Raw genomic sequence first — 21798 nt, forward strand, 5'->3', positions numbered from 1 at the left:
TTGTATTTAGATTTACAAAATAGTTTACAACTCCTCACAAATGTGTACAACGAGGATGATTTGCCTAAAGTTTCTTGGTTGCAAGGAAAATTTTTATGCTTTTTCAGATTTTGCAGATAAATTCTTTAGACGAAGAAAGCGAATTTATGATAATGAATTAGATGCAAATGGTTAACTGATAGTAAATTTATTTATTAAATTTAATAAATTTAATAAATAAATTTATTAAGTAAATTTAATGCTGAATAGTGTTCAGTTTTATGTTTTACTACGTTAAAAGATGTAGTATATGTAAATATGTATGGAAGTCTTTATAAGCCAAGGCATTATATTCGTTGAAAATTGTAAGGAAAATTTTTGTGTTGGTTGTCTTGGAGATGGGAGTTTTTCTGGTTTACCTGACAAATTGAGTCAGAATGAGACTCTTTAAGCTAGTGTTTTTTGCTCAATTAAAACACCATTGGTCTTGAATTGGGCATAAATCATGTTCTTTAAATTATAGAACTGTTAAATTGCAGATCTTTATGTTTGTATCTCAGCTGGAGACTATAGGGTCAAAGGCTCCTAGTGAGACTGCTGCACTGATTACTAATGACCAACTGATTATTAATGTAGCAGTGATTTGGTAAAGTGATAAGAACTGGATATTTTATTGGACAATAGAAATGGGTTGTATTGAAGTCTAACTATTCTGTTAACTGAGTGTAATTGGCTTTGAATACCGGTAAATTGTTTGCAGTTGGATAATGATGCGACAGCTGTTTTGTCATGAGTGCTGAAATGAGGTATTGTGACTGCTGATGGTCGTTTGGGTTGAGGAAGTTTAAAAAAAAAAAAAAAAAAAAACTGACTTAGGGAATTGTGACTTACCACAGTTCTTAATGAATATTTTGATGGTTGGACATCTTTGCCTGATGGATTGTTGGATAATGGTAGACAGACTAACGTTGGTGTCTATTTACACTTTTAAATAAATTGTCAGTGTCTTCTGCATCTTTCTGGGATGCTTGGGCTGCACCTGGGTTGTTTGCCGGAAAAGAATGAGTTTTGTAATCGATGTTGAATAAAACAATCTGTTATAAATGGGTAGTAAACTCGATCTTTCACTTAGTAGAATCAAAATTCAATTCGCAAATGTGATCACCATAACTGGCACTTGCTGCACTACCATTATTAATAAAAAAAAAAAAAAAAAGTCAGCCTTTCAAAATTATTCCGTATAACTGACTTTTGGATAACCGACACTCTACTGTAAAATAAAAAATAAAAACACCCCCACACACATCCCTCTGGGAGCCCACTCTAGAGGAAAGAAAGAAAAAAAAAAGAGGGGGGGGGGATTTAAAATTTAAAAAAAAAAAAAAAGTAGAGAATAGAACTCTATCATAAAATTCTTAACACTTCCCTTCACTGAACCCTTATGCACTGTCTTCATAGAATATTTATACTACACATTCTTATTCCTTATATAAATTAACTATCCACTCAATTTTTTATAACACACTAGACCTATCCAAAGACGAGTGTCAGCAGAATTCTTTGCCTTTTAAATACCCGATTGGCAAACATGTGAAGCACATTTAGATTAAAGAAATGTTTCATAAGTTTAGTCTCTTGACCAGGATAAATTGTTCCCACAGCAGTTTCAAGTTCTGTCCTGATGTCCAAATAATGTGGACAGTCACAAAAATATTGGCTCCAACTCTCCACAAAAGCAGAGAGGTGTATCGCTCAAACCAAGCTTATACAGTTTCTCATTTAACGAACCATGTCCTGTAAGATATATGAGTTATACTTGCTCACAGAGTACTACTTATCTGTCTTTATGTCCAGAAACCCAAGGAATAAATTTCTTAGTCCTGCCATTTGTTCACCAACTCATTCGAACACCTTTGTTTCTTTCTTCTAAGATTTTGTTCTGTCAATCTCAATCTCCCTAAATGTAGCTGGAATCTCTTTACAGATATGAAAACATAGCCCTTGAAATACTAAGAAAAAGTCCAATAGTAACACTCTGACCTGCAAAGCAGCCAACAATACTATTCGACAAACACATAGAACAGCATTGTCCTTTGTAATGATGTGAGTTTTAACTGAAATCTAACAATTACTGCCCTCTGATAGCATGCTCCAGCAGAACAAGTAACCATAGGGAGGAAGACTGCAGAATAATATAACTTCAAAGTTTTTCTCAATAATCCCCACTCTGCTCTTGATATCCTAAAAACATTTCTGAATTTTTTTTGCCCATCCATACATTCACAGAAGCTACAGTAAACCTTTTTTAACTTTACCAGATAAATAAGAAAGATGTGAAGAGAAATTTAGCTTATAATCAATTGTCACTCCTAAATATTTCACTTCAGTTACATGAAGTTGTTGAGGTCCATTAATTTGAGAGGTCTATTTAGGTCTAATTTAGTCTTAAAAATAATAATCTTGGTTTTAGAAGAACTAATGGTAAGTTTGTTCTAAAGAGTCCACTTATACAGATCTTTTAATAACATGGATGGCAGAAGATTCTAAAACCCTTTGGGAATAATCTTCAATTATTATAGTTAAATCATCAGCATATGCAATAAGTCTATTCCTGTCAAAAGTTCATGCTAACCATTCTGTAATACCATATTCCATATTAACAATCCCAAAATTGAGCCTTCAGGACACCCTCAATAGCCTTCCATTCTACACAAAAAAAAAATTTTGATTTCACCAGTATTTTCCTTTGTAAAAAATAACTTCGTACTAAGTTATATAACTGCTGAGGACATTTAGCTTGATGTAGTCTTGTGAGGGAGCTCTCCCACCACCGCTGGTCTAGATGCAGAACCTTGCTTGTTCTAGCATTAAAACTTAACTGGCACTATTTAGACCAGCTGTATAATTTAAGCCTTTTTTGTAGCAACATATCCTGGTATCGCTGTTAACAACCCTACCCAACATCAGCAAATTTTGACATCACTCTTGTAATGCCATCACTGAGATCACTAATGAAAATGAGAAACAAGGACCTTTGCAGAGAATCCCAAAGAACTATACTCATAATACTGATCCATTTGGCCACTACCCATTTATAATCATGCTGTCTTCTACCCAGTTAACCTACCCTTTATCCACTCTAGCATCCTTCCCCAATCTCGCTTAACTTCATTTTAATAAAAAAATATTAGTAAAGCATCAAAAAACGGAGTTTCTTACCTGCAGCCTGCTGAAGATGTTGATATTTTTCACCTCTAAGGTATCGTGCTAGACGGAGCTTTACAACCATACCCGTATTTCGAAGTATCTCTACAGCCTCATAATTTGTCAGCCCATGTAGAGGCTTTCCATCAACCTGAAAAAAATTACTAATGTAAAAGAACTGCTCTGTTCCAGGAAGAATATTCTTAAAGAAAGGATTTCTTATATATAATTACCATAACTTTTGGTTCACAATACCAGATATTTTTCACTGTTGACAAGAGAGAAAAACAAATTAACGAATAAATAAAATTATCTAATTTTTGCATTAAATTTCAATGATTATATAGAAAAGTAAATGAATGGACTGGCTTATGAATGATAAAACTTTTACTTAATGAACTCAGCTGTGATAAAAACTCTCCTTCCTTTCTCAAATTATTTCATTAGTTCAGGCATGACACTACACATTCACAGAGGAATTCCACCTCTAAATAGCAAATCAGTTTCTCTACTAAGGAAACTATATTATAAAACTACTGCATATTCCTATACCCACCTCCCCCACCATTTTGGCCTCTTTAGAACAAAACTGGGCCATTCTTTTATTATCCATGTTATCACTGAAAACATTATATCTACATTGTCACTTAATGCATCATCAAATCTACATCATCACTGAAAACCATATGGGTGTACTGCTCACATTTTTTGCCTTAAGTTGTAAGGTAGAGGTATGAAATGGCCAACAACTTAATTGTGAATAAAAACATTATCCATATTCAACTGAAACATAACCTTTTTTTTTTTTTTTTTTTTTAACCTTATTTAGGCCAGAGTTTTTTTTTTGGGGGGGAAAAGAGGATTTTTGATTTTAACCCAATGAAACTATGGCGTAGACAAAAATCCTAATTTTCTAGATAGGGGAGGGCATGTAACCTTTGCCCAAGACTGGTTAAAATTGGCCACAATGACAAACGCCAATAAGTATTCCTCCTATCATTGGATTTTACACTAATAAAATAAACAATATTAATTATGATGCATAAAAAATATAGCACCCACTATGGAGATGACTCCAGCAGTTATCACTATTATAAACAATAGACATTGGAACATTTCATCTTTACTTACTGGGGTGTAATCAATAATTGGTGATCATATTTTCTGGACTTAAATTCAAGAATATGATACAGGGTCCAGCAGAATGATCTGACAGTTTTGTAAATGTTGTAACATAGGTACTATTGCATGTGGAGGGGTGAGGTAGTGATGATGGTTAGTGTTACATATACCATTTCAGTTGCCAACATGGCGTGGTCAGGTGAACACCGAGCTTTCACTGTTGAAACGTATTTCAAACGTGATTCTGTTGTTGTAACAGAGCGTTTATTTCGAAGACATTTTAACTTAGATCAAAACATGGGTGTTCCCAGTAGGAATACGATATTGCTGTGGGTAAATAATTTCAGAAATACAGGTTCAGCTTTGAAAAAGAAATCTCCTGGACAAAAACGTAGCATAAGAATGCCTAAAAACATTGAAGCCATCAGGTTAGCCATAAGGCAATCTCCACGTTGTTCAGCCACAAAGCATGCTAAAGTGCCAGGGATTTCAGATCGAAGTGTAAGGCGAATTTTACACGCAGATCTGAAGTTTCATCCGCACAAATTGATGGTTGTACAGGAGCTAAGTGCAAATGACTGTTTCCTGCAGAGCAGCTTGTGAGGCCATTCTCGAAAATGTCGAAGCCAACGGCATTGTGCTTTCCAGTGATGAAGTTCATTTTCACCTCTCAGGATGTGTAAATAAGCAAAATTTTCGTTATTGGTCCAACACTAACCCGTGGGAACTTCACCAACGTCTATTTCACAGTGAACATGTGGCACCTCGGTAGACAGGTAGGCAGGAGCGGCAGTGCGTAGCACACGCTTCTTGATTAGACCGGGGTTCGAGCCCACGACCACCAAATACGGAGGATGCGGAAAGGTCAGGGAATGACCACCGCATATCCATGGAGCAATATGGCCTTAGTTGCTAATACTCCTAAAAACCAAATAACAACAACAGTGAACATGTGACTGTTTGGTCTGCAATTTCAAACTATGGAATCATAAGCCAGTACTTTTTTCAGGAGGACAATCATGTGGTGAAAGTGACTTCGAATCGATATGTGCAAATGTTGTATGACTTTTTAAGACCAAAGCTCTACGAATTTGGAGATCAGCCTATTTGGTTCCAACAAGATGGCGCCACTGCCCATATGGCAAGAGCTCTACGGATGCTATCAGAGAATTCTTCCCTGGGCGTCTCATTTCATGTAATGGCGACCTTCCATGGCTGGCACGATCACCTGACCTTATAGTGTGAGATTTCTTTCTTTGGGGCTACCTCAAAAATAAAGTGTTTAAAAGCAAATCGACTTCTATTGATGAACTAAAGGACGCTATCCAACAAGAAATTCAGCAATACCACAGAAAATGACCCAGCGAGCAACGACAAACTTCAGAGTGAGGCTACGTGAGTGTGTGAGAAAAGAGGGAAAACATTTGGATGATGTAGTTTTTAAGACTAAGTTAAATATCGTAAGTAAAATTGTAATAATTACTCTATACAATGACATATTAAAAGTTTGAATATGATGACATTTCTTTTTCGCAGTCAAACCGTCAGATCATTCTGCTAGACCTTGTACAATAAAGCATTTTTTCTGATTTTTTTTTTTTTTTTATATGAAAGTCCTATAAAAGTAGGAAACTTAAATCACATATAACAAATCATTTTTATTGACAAAAAAATTACTTATTTATTATCAATTGTCAATGGTATATAGAAACTTTGCTAGCAGGGGAGATGATTATTCCTTTGTATAAGGCCACGGTTAGCCGCATCTTGAGTACTGAATACAGGTATGGAGGCCTGACTAGGAATGATGTAGATCTGCTAGAATGGATGCAGAGAAGGGAAACCAGACTGGTGAAGGGAACAAAAGGGTGCTCTTACCTAGAAAGGCTTCAGTTCTGAAAATTGCAGCATCTCAAGACCAAGCACCTGTGGAGAGATCTGATTGCTGTGTTTTAAGCTTTGAATGGATTGAGTAACCTGATTGTTGTCAGTGACTATTGTCAGCAAAACATGAAATATATTGTGCAAAAAGGATAGGTAGAACAGGACCAGGGCATGTCTGCCAGGGGCAAAAGTTGATGATGCTGTGGAGCAGATAGCATATTTTAAGAGCAGAAAAGGTGATATTGTTGTACATGTTGGCACTAATGATTTTAAGAGTAGGAGACCTGCAGAATTACTTAACAAATATACTTGGATTTCAGAAAAGCTTTTGATACTTCTGCACATGGAAGACTACTGTACAAATTGGAGCAGTATTGCATTAAGGGCAAGTTGCTACAATGGATAAAAGGATGGTTGACTGGGAGAAGACAGAGTGGTAATCGATGGACACTGCTCTTCGTGGAATACTGTTATTAGTGGCATCCCCCCAGAGTTTGGTGTTGGACCCATTGTTTTGTATAGTTATCAATGATATTGATGAAGGTATATCAAATTAATGTCGAAGTTTGCAGATGATACAAAGGTTGGCAGGGTTGTTAATGTCAGTATGCTACTGCATCAGGATCTATAAAAGTTGGGCAGATGGGCTGAGAAGTGGCAACTGAAGGTACTGCGTATGGGTAGCAGTAACCCCAGAGAAATGTACCAACCAGGTGGTGTTACACTCAGGGTAATGGAAAATCAGAGAGACCTGGAGGTAATTAAGCAGTCAGATATGAAGTTTTCTCAGCAGTGCAAATAGGCTGCCACAGCAGATCATGGGGATCTTGTCAATGATATACAGGAATTTTTCTAGCAGGGATAGGGAGGTGATGACCCTTTGTATAAGGAAATGGTCAGGCCACACCTTGAGTACTGCGTACAAGTCTAGAAGCCACATTTTAAGAAGGATGTAGAGTTTCTAGAACAATACAGAGTGGGGCAACAAGACTGGTGAGGGAAACAAAGGGGTGCTCTTATGAAGAAAGGCTTCAGTTCTGAAAATTGCAGCATCTGGAGACTAGGCACCTGCAAGGTGATCTGATTGAGTTGTATAAGGCCTTTAATGGGATTCTTTCTCTTGCTCAGATTACAAACCTGAGAGAGCATAAACTAAAATTGAGGAAAGACAGTTGTTGAATAGATGTGCAGAAATTTTCCTTTAGCCAGAGGGTAGTTGATTGCCGGAACAAACTTCCATCTGTCTTTGTGGAAGTTAAAAGTTTAAATAAATTCAAGGAAGTGGACAACCTTTTGGAGAGAATGGATGAGTGAAAGGGAAATTTTTTTTTTTTTTTGGCTGATGCTGTATAAGCTTGATTTCCTGCATCATATGCTTCTTTGTGTATTCCCCCAACTGCATTAGCAGTTGGCAGAATACACAAACTAATAGTAGCTGCAGGCAGAGGTGGAAGTGATTCTTGCACTGCTTCTATTGGAATGAGGAAGCCTGGAAGGCAAGTTGCTGGAGATTTCAAGGACTGCTGGGAGTCATCATGAAACAAGTAAATACATGAGCACTGTTAGAGTAACTAAGAGGTCAATGTTGAAAAAAAGTCACGAGTTAGGTCTAAATAGGAGGGCGTATATGATGAGAACCTTGTCAATCAATTTGGACCTGGAGAGATTGTGCAAGGCCCGTGGGGTAGAATTTTTCGCAGCATGGTCTGTGCTTGTTACACTTAAATAGAAAGGGTGCAAGAATATTTGTTGATGCTACTGAGGCAGTGTTAGGTGGGCCAGAAAACTGTTAGCTAGGGAGAATACACAACTAAAAGATTAACAGTAGCCACAGGCAGAGGGGGAAATGATTTTTGCACTGCTTCTATATGGAATGAGCAGCAGCTTGGAAGGTAGGTATCTGAAGATTTCAAGGACTGCTGGGAGTCCTCATAAAACAAGTAAATACATGGGCTCTGTTAGAGTAAATAAGAGTAAGAACAAGTGCATGTATACTATCATGTACACAATGATACAAGTATAGTAAATAAATTTGATAAATTTGAAGTGCTGGTCAGGATACCAAAGGCAGATATTGTTGGGATATCAGAGACATGGTGCCACACAGATATAAGGAATTTGGAATTGGAATTTGGGAAGTACAATGTGTACAGAAAGGATAGGCAGGGAGGAGGGATTACATTGTTAGTTAAGAAACGCAAAATCTAAGGCAGTGCATGCAGTTGACATTGGTTGTTTGTTGTTTGTTATTTGGTTTTTAGGAGCATTAGCAACTAAGGCCATATTGCTCCAGGAATATGCGGTGGTCATTCCCTTGACCTTTCCGCATCCTCCGTATTTGGTGGTGACGGGCTCGCACCCCGGTCTAATCAAGAAGCGTGTGCTACGCACTGCTGCTCCTTCCCACCTGGCTACGGAGGCGCCCTTGACATTGGTGCACAGTGCAATGTTGAATCAGTTTGGTGTGACTTAAGCACTGCGAAAGCAAAAATGAGGATAGGAGTTTGTTATAGTAATCTGATGAGTACAACAAACAACTATACACAGAAATAGAGTGGGCCAGTAAATCAGACTGCATTATAATGAGGGATATTAACTTCCCAAATATTGACTAGAACATGTGGGTTGGTCACTTGCACACTAGCACGGCTTTTTTGGATGATTGTTTTCTACAGCAGCATGTTCAAGAGGCAACTAGAGAGAGTAACACTCTTGATTTGATTATCAGCAGTGATTATTCATGCATTGAGAATTTGCAGATAAAGGAACCACTTGGTGGCAGTGATCACAGTGTACTTATGTGAGATTTACTTAAAGATGTAACTACTATCAGGGGTAAAGGGAAGGGTTTCTGCTTTCGTAAAAGTGACTACAGTGGTCTCAGACAATTTTTAAATTCTATACAGTGGGGAATTAATCTTGGAAGCTACTAGACTTTTCATACCCACTAAGAAATACTATTCAAAGTTTTTATGGATGTCAGATGAACTAATGAGACTTGTGGAAGAGAAGAAAAATATGTGGGATGCATATAAATCATCAGGTGACATAGAAACTTATGACAGATATAAGCTGGTCTGTAATCAAATTACAAAGTAGGTTTGGCAAAGGAGGCAAAGAAAAACAGCAAAGACTTCTTTACTTATGTCAACTCTAGAAGAAAGGGGATGAATCAGATTTATCCACTTGATATCAATGGTTCAACTGTTGATGATCCTGCTCAGATAGCTGACCAACTGAATGAGTATTTTGCATCTACATTTACACGGGAGGAATTCTGTAGGGAAGTGGAGGATAGAAGCTTATTAAATTCTAACACGGAGCTAAATGATTTTGTAATGTTGTTGTTTTCATCCGTTCAGTCGCAGCCGACTTTTGGAGACTTTAGCTGCCTCCATGCTGTCCAGTCTTCAACAGCTTCTTTCAAGTACTTCATGAATATGCCAGTGTCGCTCTTGATGGTGTCAAGCCAACATGTTTTTTGCCGACCTCTTCTCCTTGTTCCACTGATCTTTCCTAGCATTATCGATTTTTCTAATTAATTGGATCACATTACGTGACTGAAATAGGTCAATCGTAGCTTGCTGATCTTGCCTTTCAATGATGTTTCTGGCTTCGCATACCATGGAACATCATTGTTCCATGGTATGCGAAGCGGCTTTCTCCAGCACCAGAGCTCTAAAATGCCAATTTTTCTTCTGTCTGCTTTTTTCATTGTCCAGCTTTCACACCCATAAGTTGTTATGAAAAACACTATAGCATTAACACTATAGCTTTTCCATGATCATTACTGCGCTGCATCCAACTGAAATTCTTCTTTTAATTTCAGGGCCAGATTCTCTGCCTCGGTCAATCTTAGATCCAAGAAAGTTGAATTCCTGAACAGAGTCTACATCTTCATTGTTAATTTTAACTTCTCCAGTCCTGGCTGTTGTCATAATTTTTGTTTTCTTCATGTTAATTGGCAGTTCTGCTTGTTCGCTCTCATCTTGAACCATTAAAATCAATTCTGTAGATCTTCATTTTCTGCTAGTAGAGTTGGTTGTTCGTTGGATTTATTGGTGCAAGGGCTACTAAGGCCATAATGCACCTAATTACAATCTTATTTGGTACATGATTATTTGGTGGTAGAAAATGAAAAGGACCTGGGGGTAATTGTGCAGTCAGGTATGAAGTTTTCTGAGTAGTTCAGACAGGCTGCCAGAGTAGGTCATAGGGTCTTGTCAATGATGTATGGGAATTTTGCTAGCAAGGATAAGGAGGTGATTATCTGTTTACATAAGGCAATGGGCAGGCCACACTTTGAGTACTGCGTACAAGTCTGGAGGCCTCATTTTAGGAAGAATATTGAGTTGCTAGTATGAGTACAAAGAAGGGCAACAAGATTGGTGAGGGGGAACAAAGGGGTACTCTTACCAAGAAAGGTTAAGTTCTGCAAATTGCAGCATCTGGAGACTAGACATCTGCAAGGTGATCTGACTGAGGTGTATAAGGCCTTGAATGGTTTGAGCAGGCTCAATGCTGATGGGATTCTTGCCCTTACACAGATTACAAATCTCAGGTGGCATAAACTCAACTTGAGGAAAAACAGTTGTAGAACAGATGTGTGGAAATTTGACTTTAGCCAGAGGGTAGTTGATTGCCGGAACAAACTTCAATCTGTTGTGGAAATTGATAGCTTAAATAAATTCAGGGAATAATTAGACAAACTTTTGGAGCAAATGGATGGGTGAAAAGGGATTTTTTTTTTTTTTTTTTGGCTGATGCTGCATAAGCTTGCTTTTTTGCATCACATGCCTCTACTAATGCTAATGGCATTCTTCCACTTGCTGAGGCTACACACATGAGAGGGCATAAATTCAAGCTGAGGAAGGATGGTTGCGAGATAGATGTGTGGAGGTCTGCCTTCATCCAGCAGGTGGTTGATTGTTTGAACACGCTTCCATCATTTGTTGTGGAAGTGGATGGGTTGAATAAATTCAGGGGAGAACTAGATAAATTCTTGGAGGGTACAGATGGATGAGCTAGTTTTTTTTTTTTTTTTTTTGGTTTTTTTTGCTGATGGTATATAAGCTTGCTTTCTTGCATCATTTGTCATTACTACTACTACTAACACATCCATGTTTTTAATTTCATCATTCAGGTATTGTAGAAGTTGGAGTTTTGCATTCATCATATTTGTTGGAAGAACAGATTACAGAATAATTCTTTGTTCATCTTCATTTACTCGAGGAGGTAACTACCATCAGAGGTAAAGGGAAGGGTTTTTGTTTTCGTAAAGGCAACTATGATGGTCTGAGACAGTATTTAAATTCTATACAGTGGGACCAACTGGTGATGTTACCAACAGCAAACTCAAAATGGGAAGCATTCAAGGAACTAATCTTGGAGGCTACCAGGCTTTACATACCAACTAAGAAATATTGTTCAAGGTTTAGGCCTAAATGGTTGTCAGATGAACTAATGAGACATGTGGCAGAGAAGAAAAATGCATGGGATACATACAAATTAATGGGTGACATGGAAGCCTATGATAGATATAAGTTGGTCTGTAACCAAGTCACAAAGGAGATTAGGCAGGCAAAGGCAGACTACAAAAAATCCTTGGCAAAGGATGCAAAGAAAAACAGAAAAGAGTTCTTTACATATTTAAACTCAAGAGGAAAGGGATGAATCAGATTGGTCCACTGGATATTGATGGTTCAACAGTTGAGGATCCTGCTCAGGTGGCTAACAATCTAAACGAGTATTTTGCATCTACATTCACGCATGAGGAGTTATTCAGGAAGGAGAATGATGTCGGTAAAGTAAACATTGGCAGTGAGCTGGATGATTTTGTAATAACTGAGAGGAAAGTGGAGGAGAGATTGTTGAGGATAAACATAAAAAAGCACCTGGGGTGGATGGGATCTATCCAGTTATATTAAAGGAGGCAGCAAAGGAAGTAAGCAAACCCCTAGCCATAATTATGAGAGCTTCTTTGGACTCAGGGGAGGTACCCATAGACTGGAGATGTGCAAATGTAACCCCAATTCACAAAGGAGGATCAAAGGCTGACACAAGTAATTATAGACCTGTTAGTTTAACTTCTGTTCCAGGTAAATTAATGGAGGCACTGGTTAAAGAAGCACTGCAGGATCATCTAGACAAGAATTCAGTTATAGCTCAGACGCAGCATGGTTTTGTTAAGGGCAGGTCTTGCCTGACCAATTTGATTGGATACTATGATGTAGTCACAAAAGAACTGGATGCAGGGAATAACTTTGATATTATATATTTGGATCTTAGAAAGGCTTTTGATACTGTTGCACATGGAAGACTGCTGCACAAATTGGAGCAGTGTGGCATTGGAGGCAAATTGCTGCTATGGATAAGGGGATGGTTGAGTGGCAGAAGACAGAGAGTGGTAATCAATGGACACTGCTCAACGTGGACTAATGTTATTAGTGGAGTTCCTCAGGGTTCAGTGTTGGGTCCGTTGTTGTTTTCGGTGTTTATGAATGATATTGATGATGGGATATGAAGTTTAATGTCCAAGTTTGCAGATGATACAAAGGTTGGCACGGTTGTTAAGGACGCTACTGACACTATGCTGCTGCAACAGGATCTGGAAAGGTTGAACAGATGGGCTGAGAGGTGGCAAATGAAGTTTAACATTGACAAATGTAAAGTACTACATATGGGAAACAGTAACCCCAGAGCAACGTATCAACTCTGCGGTACTACACTGACAGTGGTGGAGAATGAAAAGGACCTGGGGGTAACTGTGCAGGCAGATATGAAGTTCTCTGAGCAGTGCAGACGAGCTGCAAGAGTAGCTCATGGTGTCTTGTCAATGATATACAGGAATTTTTCTAGCAGGGATAAGGAGGTGATTATTCTCTTGTATAAGGCAATGGTTAGGCCACATCTTGAGTACTGTATACAGGTCTGGAGGCCTCATTTCAAGAAGGATGTAGAGCTGCTGGAACGGGTACAGAGAAGGGCAACAAGATTAGTGAATGGAACAAAGGGTTGCTCTTACAAAGAAAGGCTTAAGTTTTGCAAATTACAGAGTCTGGAGACTAGGCACTGGCGAGGTGATCTGATAGAGGTGTATAAGGCTTTGAATGGTTTGAGCATGCTCAATGCCAATGGGATTCTTCATCTTGCTCAGAATAATCACCTCAGAGGGCATAAATTCAAATTGAGGAAGGACGGATGTCGGATAGATGTGCGGAAATTTGCCTTTGGCCAGCGGGTGGTTGGTTGGTGGAACCGACTTCCATCACTTGTTGTTGAAGTTGATAGCCTAAACAAATTTAAAGCTCAACTGGACAGGTATTTCGAACGAACGGAGGGGTGAAATGGGAGTGGTGTGTGTGTTTTTTTTTTTTTTTTTTTGGCTGATGCTGAATAAGCTTGCTTTCTTGCATCATATGCCTCTACTAATGCTAATGCTAATTTTCCTCAAACATCTCTGAATAATTTATTTGGATTATCAATAGAGATTTTACAGTGTAAATGGTCATCACTGATGATTTTTCTGATGCCCAAAAAAATTTTTAATAAGTGAAAATGACCTCTTGATCATAGCTCATACCTAATAAAGAGGATAAATTCACACATTTTCTTTATTCTTGAAATATTAATGTTCTTTCAATGGAAATCTTTTAAGTACAACCATGTCTAATCTGTAAATACATTCTTCTTGTTTCCATTCAGTCAGCAAGTTCTTGTTAAGATACGAATTAAGGACAAAAGACTCATTAAAGAGATCACCATGCCACAAAGTCCAAAAAAATGATTTCAGAATGCTTTGATCCAAATGGAATTTTGGGAATTTATGGCACTGCTGCCCACAATCTAATTTCATAGACAAGAAACAAAAACTATTAAGTCTATGCAACTATAATAAAACTACTAATACTTTTAATTTTGGTTGCTTTGGTTTAGGTTCTGGATAACAACAAAATGGCAATGTAAATCCAAACACTGTCAAACTTTTTATAAATTTTATGTGCAATAGTGATCACCAAATATAGGCACTTGCTTAGTTTAACACATTGGTCAATTTTTAATGTCATTAATGATAAATAAATAAATAATATAGATATCATTCCTAATGTGGCCCATATATATATATATATATATATATATATATATTTTTTTTTTTTTTTAATCTAATGAATTGGCCCTCATGCTAAAATGGCTGCTCACCACTGATATAAAGCATCACTACTCTTGGCATATCATTCCAATATTGACTTTTCAGCCTCATACAAGAATTCCAGATGTGTGCAAGACTCTTTTGACTAATATCAGATAAATGATTATCTATATATTACCCATGCTCCTTCCTCTCCCCTTCCAACTAACAATATCCTTGAACCCTTAAAGCTTCCTCAATGATACTGGCAATAATAGACCTTGTTGCCACCTTTCTTCTAATATATTCTGTCTTTACAAAATAGATTCATTCGATCTACCAGGGTGGTATATGCTGATAAAAATTTCCTCAAAAAGCCTTCAGCATATCACAGTGTGCTGAAGTGGGATTTACTCAGAGGTAACTACCATCAGGGGTAAAGGGAAGGGTTTTGGCTTTCGTGAAGGCGACTACAGGGGTCTGAGACAGTATTTAAATTCTATACAGTGGGACCAACTGATGACGTTACCAACAGCAAATTCAAAATGGGAGGCATTCAAAGAATTAATCTTCGAAGCTACTAGACTTTACATACAAACTAAGAAATATTGTTCAAGGTTTAGGCCTAAATGGATGTCAGATGAACTAATGAGACATGTGGCACAGAAGAAAAATGCATGGGATACATATAAATTAATAGGTGACATGGAAGTCTTTGTAACAAGTCACAAAGGAGGTTAGGCAAGCAAAGGCAGATTATGAGAAATCTTTGGCAAAGGATGCAAAGAAAAACAGCAAAGAGTTCTTTACTTATGTAAACTCTAGAAGGATGGGGATGAATCAGATTGGTGCACTTGATATAGATGGTTCAACTGTTGATGATCCTGCTCAGGTGGGTCACAAAACAAATGAGTATTTTGCATCTACATTCATGATTTTGTGATAACTGAGAGGATAGTGGAGGAGAAATTGTTGAAGATAAACATAAAAAAGGCACCCAAGGTGGATGGGATCTATCCAGTTTTATTAAAGGAGGCAGCAAAGGAAGCAAACCCTTAGCCATAATTATGAGAGCTTCCTTGGACTCAGGGGAGGTACCCATGGACTGGAGATGTGCAAATGTGACCCCAATTCACAAAGAGGGATCAAAGGACGACACAAGTAATTACAGACCTGTTAGTTTAACTTCTACTCCAGGAAAATTAATGGAGGCATTGGTTAAAGAAGTATTGCAGGATCATCTAGACAAGACTTCAGTTATGAATTACTTAACAAGTACAGGTCACTGTTGAAAAAAAGCCGTGAATTAGGGTTGAATTTGAAAGTGTCTGCAATTCTGCCCAGACACGATAGGAAAGAGTATATGATGAGAGCCCTGTCGACCAATTCAGCCCTGGAAAGATTGTGCAAAGCTCAAGGGGTAGAATTTTTTTCAGCCTGGTCTGTACTTGTTAACAGGAGAGACTGCTTCTACAGGGATGGGATACACTTAAATAGAAAAGGTGCAAGAATGTTTGCTGATGCTATCGAGGCAGTGTCAGGTGGGTCGGAAAACTGCTAGATTGGGGGTGGGGAAAGGTCTAATAGTTTAACAGTAGCCACTGGCAGAGGTGAAAATGATCCTTACACTGCTTCTATTGAAATGAGCAGCAGCTTGGAAAATAAGATGCAGGATATTTCAGAGACTGCTTGGAGTCATTGGGGTACGAGTAAACACATGGGTTGTGTTTAGGGCTTGCAAACCGGTTTTCATATTGAGTTGTTAAAACCGAAACCGAGCTTTTAAAACCGGATTCGAATATTTTTTTAGTTAGCACTCGAATATAGTTTTTTGTTATGCACATTTTCTTTTGTTTGTTCATTTGTCTGGATCGTTCAACTGCTTTATGTTTTAAGCATGTTTTTTATTTTATTTTATTTTATGTTTAGGTACGAATCTCATGGGCAAGTGGCCTAAATCTATGAGGGGTAGGTACCTTTTATCTTCTCACCTGTATCATGGCACGATGCAGGTGTACTCATTTACGACTGAGTGAGTCGGAGCGATAGCTTAAAAGAAAATGCTCAACATTTCTCCGTTCCATCTATCTTGTTCGCCAGGCAAGTTATGGAATGCACCTTATTGATGGTTACCCACTAGAAACAGATTCGCTGAATATTGCATCAAATTTCAATCGTAGAAAGTTTTTTGCTTCTTTATTCCAATTAAATTTGCGATAAAATGTTCTCCAAAAAAGCAGCTTCACCAAATTTAGCTTTTTTATGTAATTTTGAAAATACAATAGATTTAATTGGGGGAAAAAAAATTGCAAGTAAATAAATAAAAAATTTCTTTCGTGAAAATTTTGAAACTTGCCTCGTTTAGACTCTTCATTCAGTGCTTGCGGGAATGACGCATAGTATTGTGCCTTTGTTATCTTCAATATTTTTATTTAAAATTGTCGGTGATATAAATTCCTACTAATTAATATTTATTACTCTTAATATGTCTAAGATGAAATCAAATGTATGGAATTATTTTGCTCGAAAAAGCAAAGATGAAGCGCAATGTTCGAAATGTCAGAAGATAATGAAGTCGTCTGGAGGATCTACATCATCTTTGATGTTGCATTTAAAGAAAATGCATCAGATTAACATTAAATAAGTTAACAGTGAACCTCCCGTTAAAAATGGTAAGAACATTAGAAAACTTTATCGTTAAAAAATCTTGGAAGAAGAGATTTAAAAATTATCTGCTTTAGATGGATTTTCTTTTAATTAAATTGCCAAGAGTGAGTTTATACAATCAAGCCTTCACCTTCAAAGAAATAAATACGATAAATTACCACCAGCCTCAGTGAATGGAATTAAAAATATGGTTCTGAATTATTATAAAAGTAAGAAAGAAGAACTCATTCAGCATTTCAAAAATTCATTGGTTTTGGGTGCACGGTATTCATTGACTCTAGACGAATATACGTCTATACAAAATAAAAGGTATATGAATATAAATGTGCATTCAAAAGACAATCATTGGTCCTTAGGTCTTATTGAGATTAATGGTTCATTGATAGCAGAAGAACTGAGCAAATTGTGAATGGACACTTGAAGGAATTTGGTTAGAACTGGATGAGGATATTGTTGCCTGCACCACCGATGGAGCAGCAATGATGATTAAGTTTGGCAAGTAAATTACACCTAATAATCAACAATCTATAGCTCATTGTATACATCTGTCAGTTATAGATGTACTTTATGAAAAAGCAATCAATTATTGCTTTTTCATAAAGATTATAGTGCCACAGTCTCTGAGTCTCCCAAAGACAATGAAGAAAATGAAAATAATGAAGAAAGTAGTGATGATGATGAAGTTGAAGAAAGACAGCAAGGCATGCTTTATCAAACCGACTTTACCGATGAGCTCATTTATTTCTTCAATCCAATGGCCAATATTGCACAAACTATTAACAAAGTCAGAAAAATTTGCAAGCTTTTTCGAAAATCGCCTACCAAAAATGACATATTACAAAATTTTGTTAAAGCAAAATTTAATAAGAAAGAATATAAACTTATATTAGATTGCAAGACTCGATGGGATAGCACATTCTATATGATTGAGATATTTTTGAAATTGAAAAATTGCATTCCAAATGCTCTATGTGCAGTACTGTCAACTGAAGCCATGTCTGACGATGACTGGAAAACACTTGAATTGCTACGTGAAACTTTGCGACCAGTTGAAATGATTCTGAAGGCTATAACCTCAAAAGATCCAGACTTACTTAAAGCAGCATCTTCAATAGAATTTTTGCTTGCTAAGCTTGATACAGCAGAAAACCCATTTGCTTTAAAGTTTCACCAAAGCCTTTTGCAGCGTTACAATGCAAGACGAAATTGCCCAACTTGGCTTTGCTGAGCTATCTACACAACCCCAAAAAAGTTTAGGAAAGAAGATTCAGGTTCCAGAACTTTTGATTTTCCAAGTAAGCAAGTTTGGAAAAAGCACGCTGAAGAGATTTATCAAATATTATTTGCAAAACATTCCGAAGGAGTCTTAGCGTTGAATAAAGAAACTGAAAATAAACGAACTGTTCTTTTAGAAGAACACAAAGACTCGTCTAGTTCCGATGTTGGAGATAAACTCATGCGAGAGTATGATAGTGTAATAAAGAGATTAACTGAAGAGCTTTCAAAATATCCGAGTGAATTGGAAATCAGCAAAGAATTTAAAATTTTGGAGGCAACTAGCAGTAGAAGTGAAAAGCTGGAGAAAGTTTATAGAGCACTGCTGACCATTAAACCAACAAGTGTCCAATCTGAGAGAGTGTTTTCGATCACTGGTCTCTTTAACACAAAAATAAGGTCAAGTCTATCAGGAAAAATGCTTAATACACTGTGTTTTTTTTAAGGATCATTTTCAGAAAAAAGCTGAGCAATAAATAGTAAAGTATTTATTTTTAAATACTTTACTATTTGTAAAGTATTTTACAAATACTTTAAGCTGTTTTTTTCACATTATTTTTATTTATTTATTTATTATTATTATTATAGGGCTTATTATTTTTTTGTTTAATATACAAGAAGATAGTTTTTATTCAAAGGATTTGACTACAATTTGTAATTTTGTATAATGTCAAGCCGGGTACTTTTTTGGAGCAGTTTAATTTTTTTATTTTTTTTACTATAAGAGGTGATAGATTTTGTTTAAAAGATTTGATTACGATTTGTACAATCTACCCAAGATAAAATAAATACCTGTGTTATAGCTTTTACTTATTTTCCCTAAGTCTGAGAAAATCGGTTTTAAAATCGGTTTTAAGAGTAAACTTCGGTTAAACTCGGTTTTGAAATTTCTAGGTTTTATGCAAGCCCTAGTTGTGTTAGTGTAGCAAAGAAAACGAACAGGTGCATGTATACTTGCGTGTCCACCAATGCTAGGAGTTTGGTAAATAAATTTTATGAATTTGAGGTATTGCTCAAAGCATCAAAGGCAGATATTGTTGGGATATCAGAGACATGGTGTCACACAGATATAAGGAATGCAGAACTCGAATTTGGGGATTACAATGTCCACAGAAAGGATAGACAGATAGGAAGGGAGGAGGGGTTATGCTATTAGTTAAGAAACACATAAAACCCAAGGAAGTGAAGCCAGTCAACATCGCTGGACAGTGCAGTGTCGAGTCAGTTTGGTGTGACATAAGCATTGGGAGATCAAAATTGAGAGTAGGAGTGTGCTATAGGCCTAATGACTCTGATGAGTATAATAAGAAACTGTACAGGGAAATAGAGTGGGCCAGTAAATCAGAGTGTTATAATGGGGGATTTTAATTTCCCAGATATTGACTGGAATTTGTGGGTTGGTCACTCACACACTAGCATGGCTTTTGTGGATTTATTGGATGATTGTTTTCTAAATCAGCATGTTCGGGAGGCAACTAGAGGGAGTAATACTCTTGATTTGATTATCAGTAGCGATTCTTCATGCATTAAGAATCTGCATATACAGGAACCACTAGGTGGCAGTAATCACAGTGTGCTGAAGTGGGATTTACTCAAAGAGGTAACTACCATTAGGGGTAAAGGGAATGGTTATTGCTTTCGTAAAGGCGACTACGATGGACTGAGACAGTATTTAAATTCTATACAGTGGGACCAAGTGATGATGTTACCAACAGCAAATTCAAAATGGGAAGCATTCAAAGAACTTATCTTGGAAGCTACTAGGCTTTACATATCAACTAAGAAATATTGTTCAAGGTTCAGGCCTAAATGGATGTCAGATAAACTAATGAGACATATGGCAGAGAAGAAAAATGCATGGGATACATATAAATTAACATGTGACACAAAAGCCTATGATAGATATAAGTTGATCTGTAACCAAGTTAAAAAGGAGGTTAGGCAGGCAAAGACAGATTACAAGAAATCTTTTGCAAGGGATGCAAAGAAAAACAGCAAGGAGTTCTTTACTTATGTAAACTCTAGAAGGAAGGGGATGAATCAGATTGGTCCACTTGATATCGATGGGTCAACTGTTGATAATCCTGCTCAGGTAGCTAACAAATTAAATCAATATTTTTCATCTACATTCACACATGAGGAGTTATTCAGGAAGGGGAATGCCATAGATGAAGTAAACACTGGCGGTGAGCTAGATGATCTTGTAATAATTGAGAGTAAAGTGGAGGAGAAATTGTTGAAGATAAATACAAGAAAGGCACCTGGGGTGGATGGAATCTATCCAGTTATATTAAAGGAGGCAGCAAAGGAAGTAAGCAATCCATTAGCCATAATTATGAGAGCTTCCTTGGACTCAGGGGAGGTACTCACAGACTGGAGATGTGCAAATGTAACCCCAATTCACAAAGGAGGATCAAAGGCTGACACAAGTAATTATAGGCCTGTGAGTTTAACTTCTGTTCCAGGAAAATTAATAGAAGCACTGGTTAAAGAAGCACTGCAGGATCATCTTGACAAGAATTCAGTTATAGCTCAGACACAGCATGGTTTTGTTAAGGGAAGGTCTTGCCTGACCAATTTGATTGGATACTATGATGTAGTCACAAAAGAATTGGATGCAGGGAATAACTTTGATATTATATATTTGTATCTTAGAAAGGCTTTTGATACTGTTGCACATGGAGGACTGCTGCACAAATTGGAGCAGTGTGGCATTGGTGGCAAATTGTTGCTATGGATAAAGGGATGATTGAGTGGCAGAAGACAGAGAGTGGTAATTAATGGACACTGCTCATTGTGGACTAATGTTATTAGTGGAGTCCCTCAGGGTTCAGTGTTGGGTCCATTGTTGTTTTCTGTATTTATAAATAATATTGATGATGGTATATCAAGCTTAATGTCCAAGTTTGCAGACGATACAAAGGTTGGCAGGGTTGTTAAGGATGCTACTGATGCTATGCAGCTGCAACATGATCTGGAAAGGTTGAGCAGATGGGCTGAGAGGTGGCAAATGAAGTTTAACATTGACAAATGTAAAGTACTACATAGGGGAAACAGCAACCCCAGAGTAACATATCAACTCTGTGGTACTACGCTGACAGTGGTAGAGAATGAAAAGGACCTGGGGTAATTGTGCAGTCAGATATGAAGTTCTCTGAGCAGTGCAGACGGGCTGCAAGAGTAGCTCATGGTGTCTTATTAATGATATACAGGAATTTTTCTAGCAGGGAAAGGGAGGTGATTATTCCCTTGTATAAGGCAATGGTCAGGCCACACCTTGAGTACTGTATACAGTTCTGGAAGCCTCATTTCAAAAAGGATGTAGAGCTGCTGGAACGAGTACAGAGAAGGGCAACAAGGTTAGTGAACGGAACGAAGGGTTGCTCTTACAAAGAAAGGCTCAAGTTTTGCAAATTACAGTGTCTGGAGACTAGGCACTGGCGAGGTGATCTGATAGAGGTTTACAAAGCCTTGAATGGTTTGAGCATGCTCAATGCTGATGGGATACTGCCTCTTGCTCAGAATAATCACCTTAGAGG

General features: G+C 37.4%; 1 protein-coding gene across 3 annotated transcripts in view; it reads right to left on the minus strand.

Annotated features, from left to right (window-relative positions):
• LOC150086503 (multiple PDZ domain protein-like) overlaps positions 1-21798 on the minus strand; it is a 431516-nt gene that overhangs the window by 328385 nt on the left and 81333 nt on the right. For all 3 annotated transcript variants that reach the window (XR_016546894.1, XM_090372609.1, XM_090372607.1), the window contains exon 7: positions 3199-3334. Coding sequence is in view for 2 of the 3 variants with exons in the window: in XM_090372609.1 (XP_090228735.1) it covers positions 3199-3334 (136 nt within the window). In the remaining variant the exon portion in view is untranslated. The remainder of the gene's footprint in view (positions 1-3198; positions 3335-21798) is intronic.

This window comes from Mastigoproctus giganteus, chromosome 4 (assembly GCF_048544385.1).
Source record: "Mastigoproctus giganteus isolate SK-2022 chromosome 4, ASM4854438v1, whole genome shotgun sequence".
In the NCBI taxonomy this organism is placed as follows: domain Eukaryota; kingdom Metazoa; phylum Arthropoda; class Arachnida; order Uropygi; family Thelyphonidae; genus Mastigoproctus; species Mastigoproctus giganteus.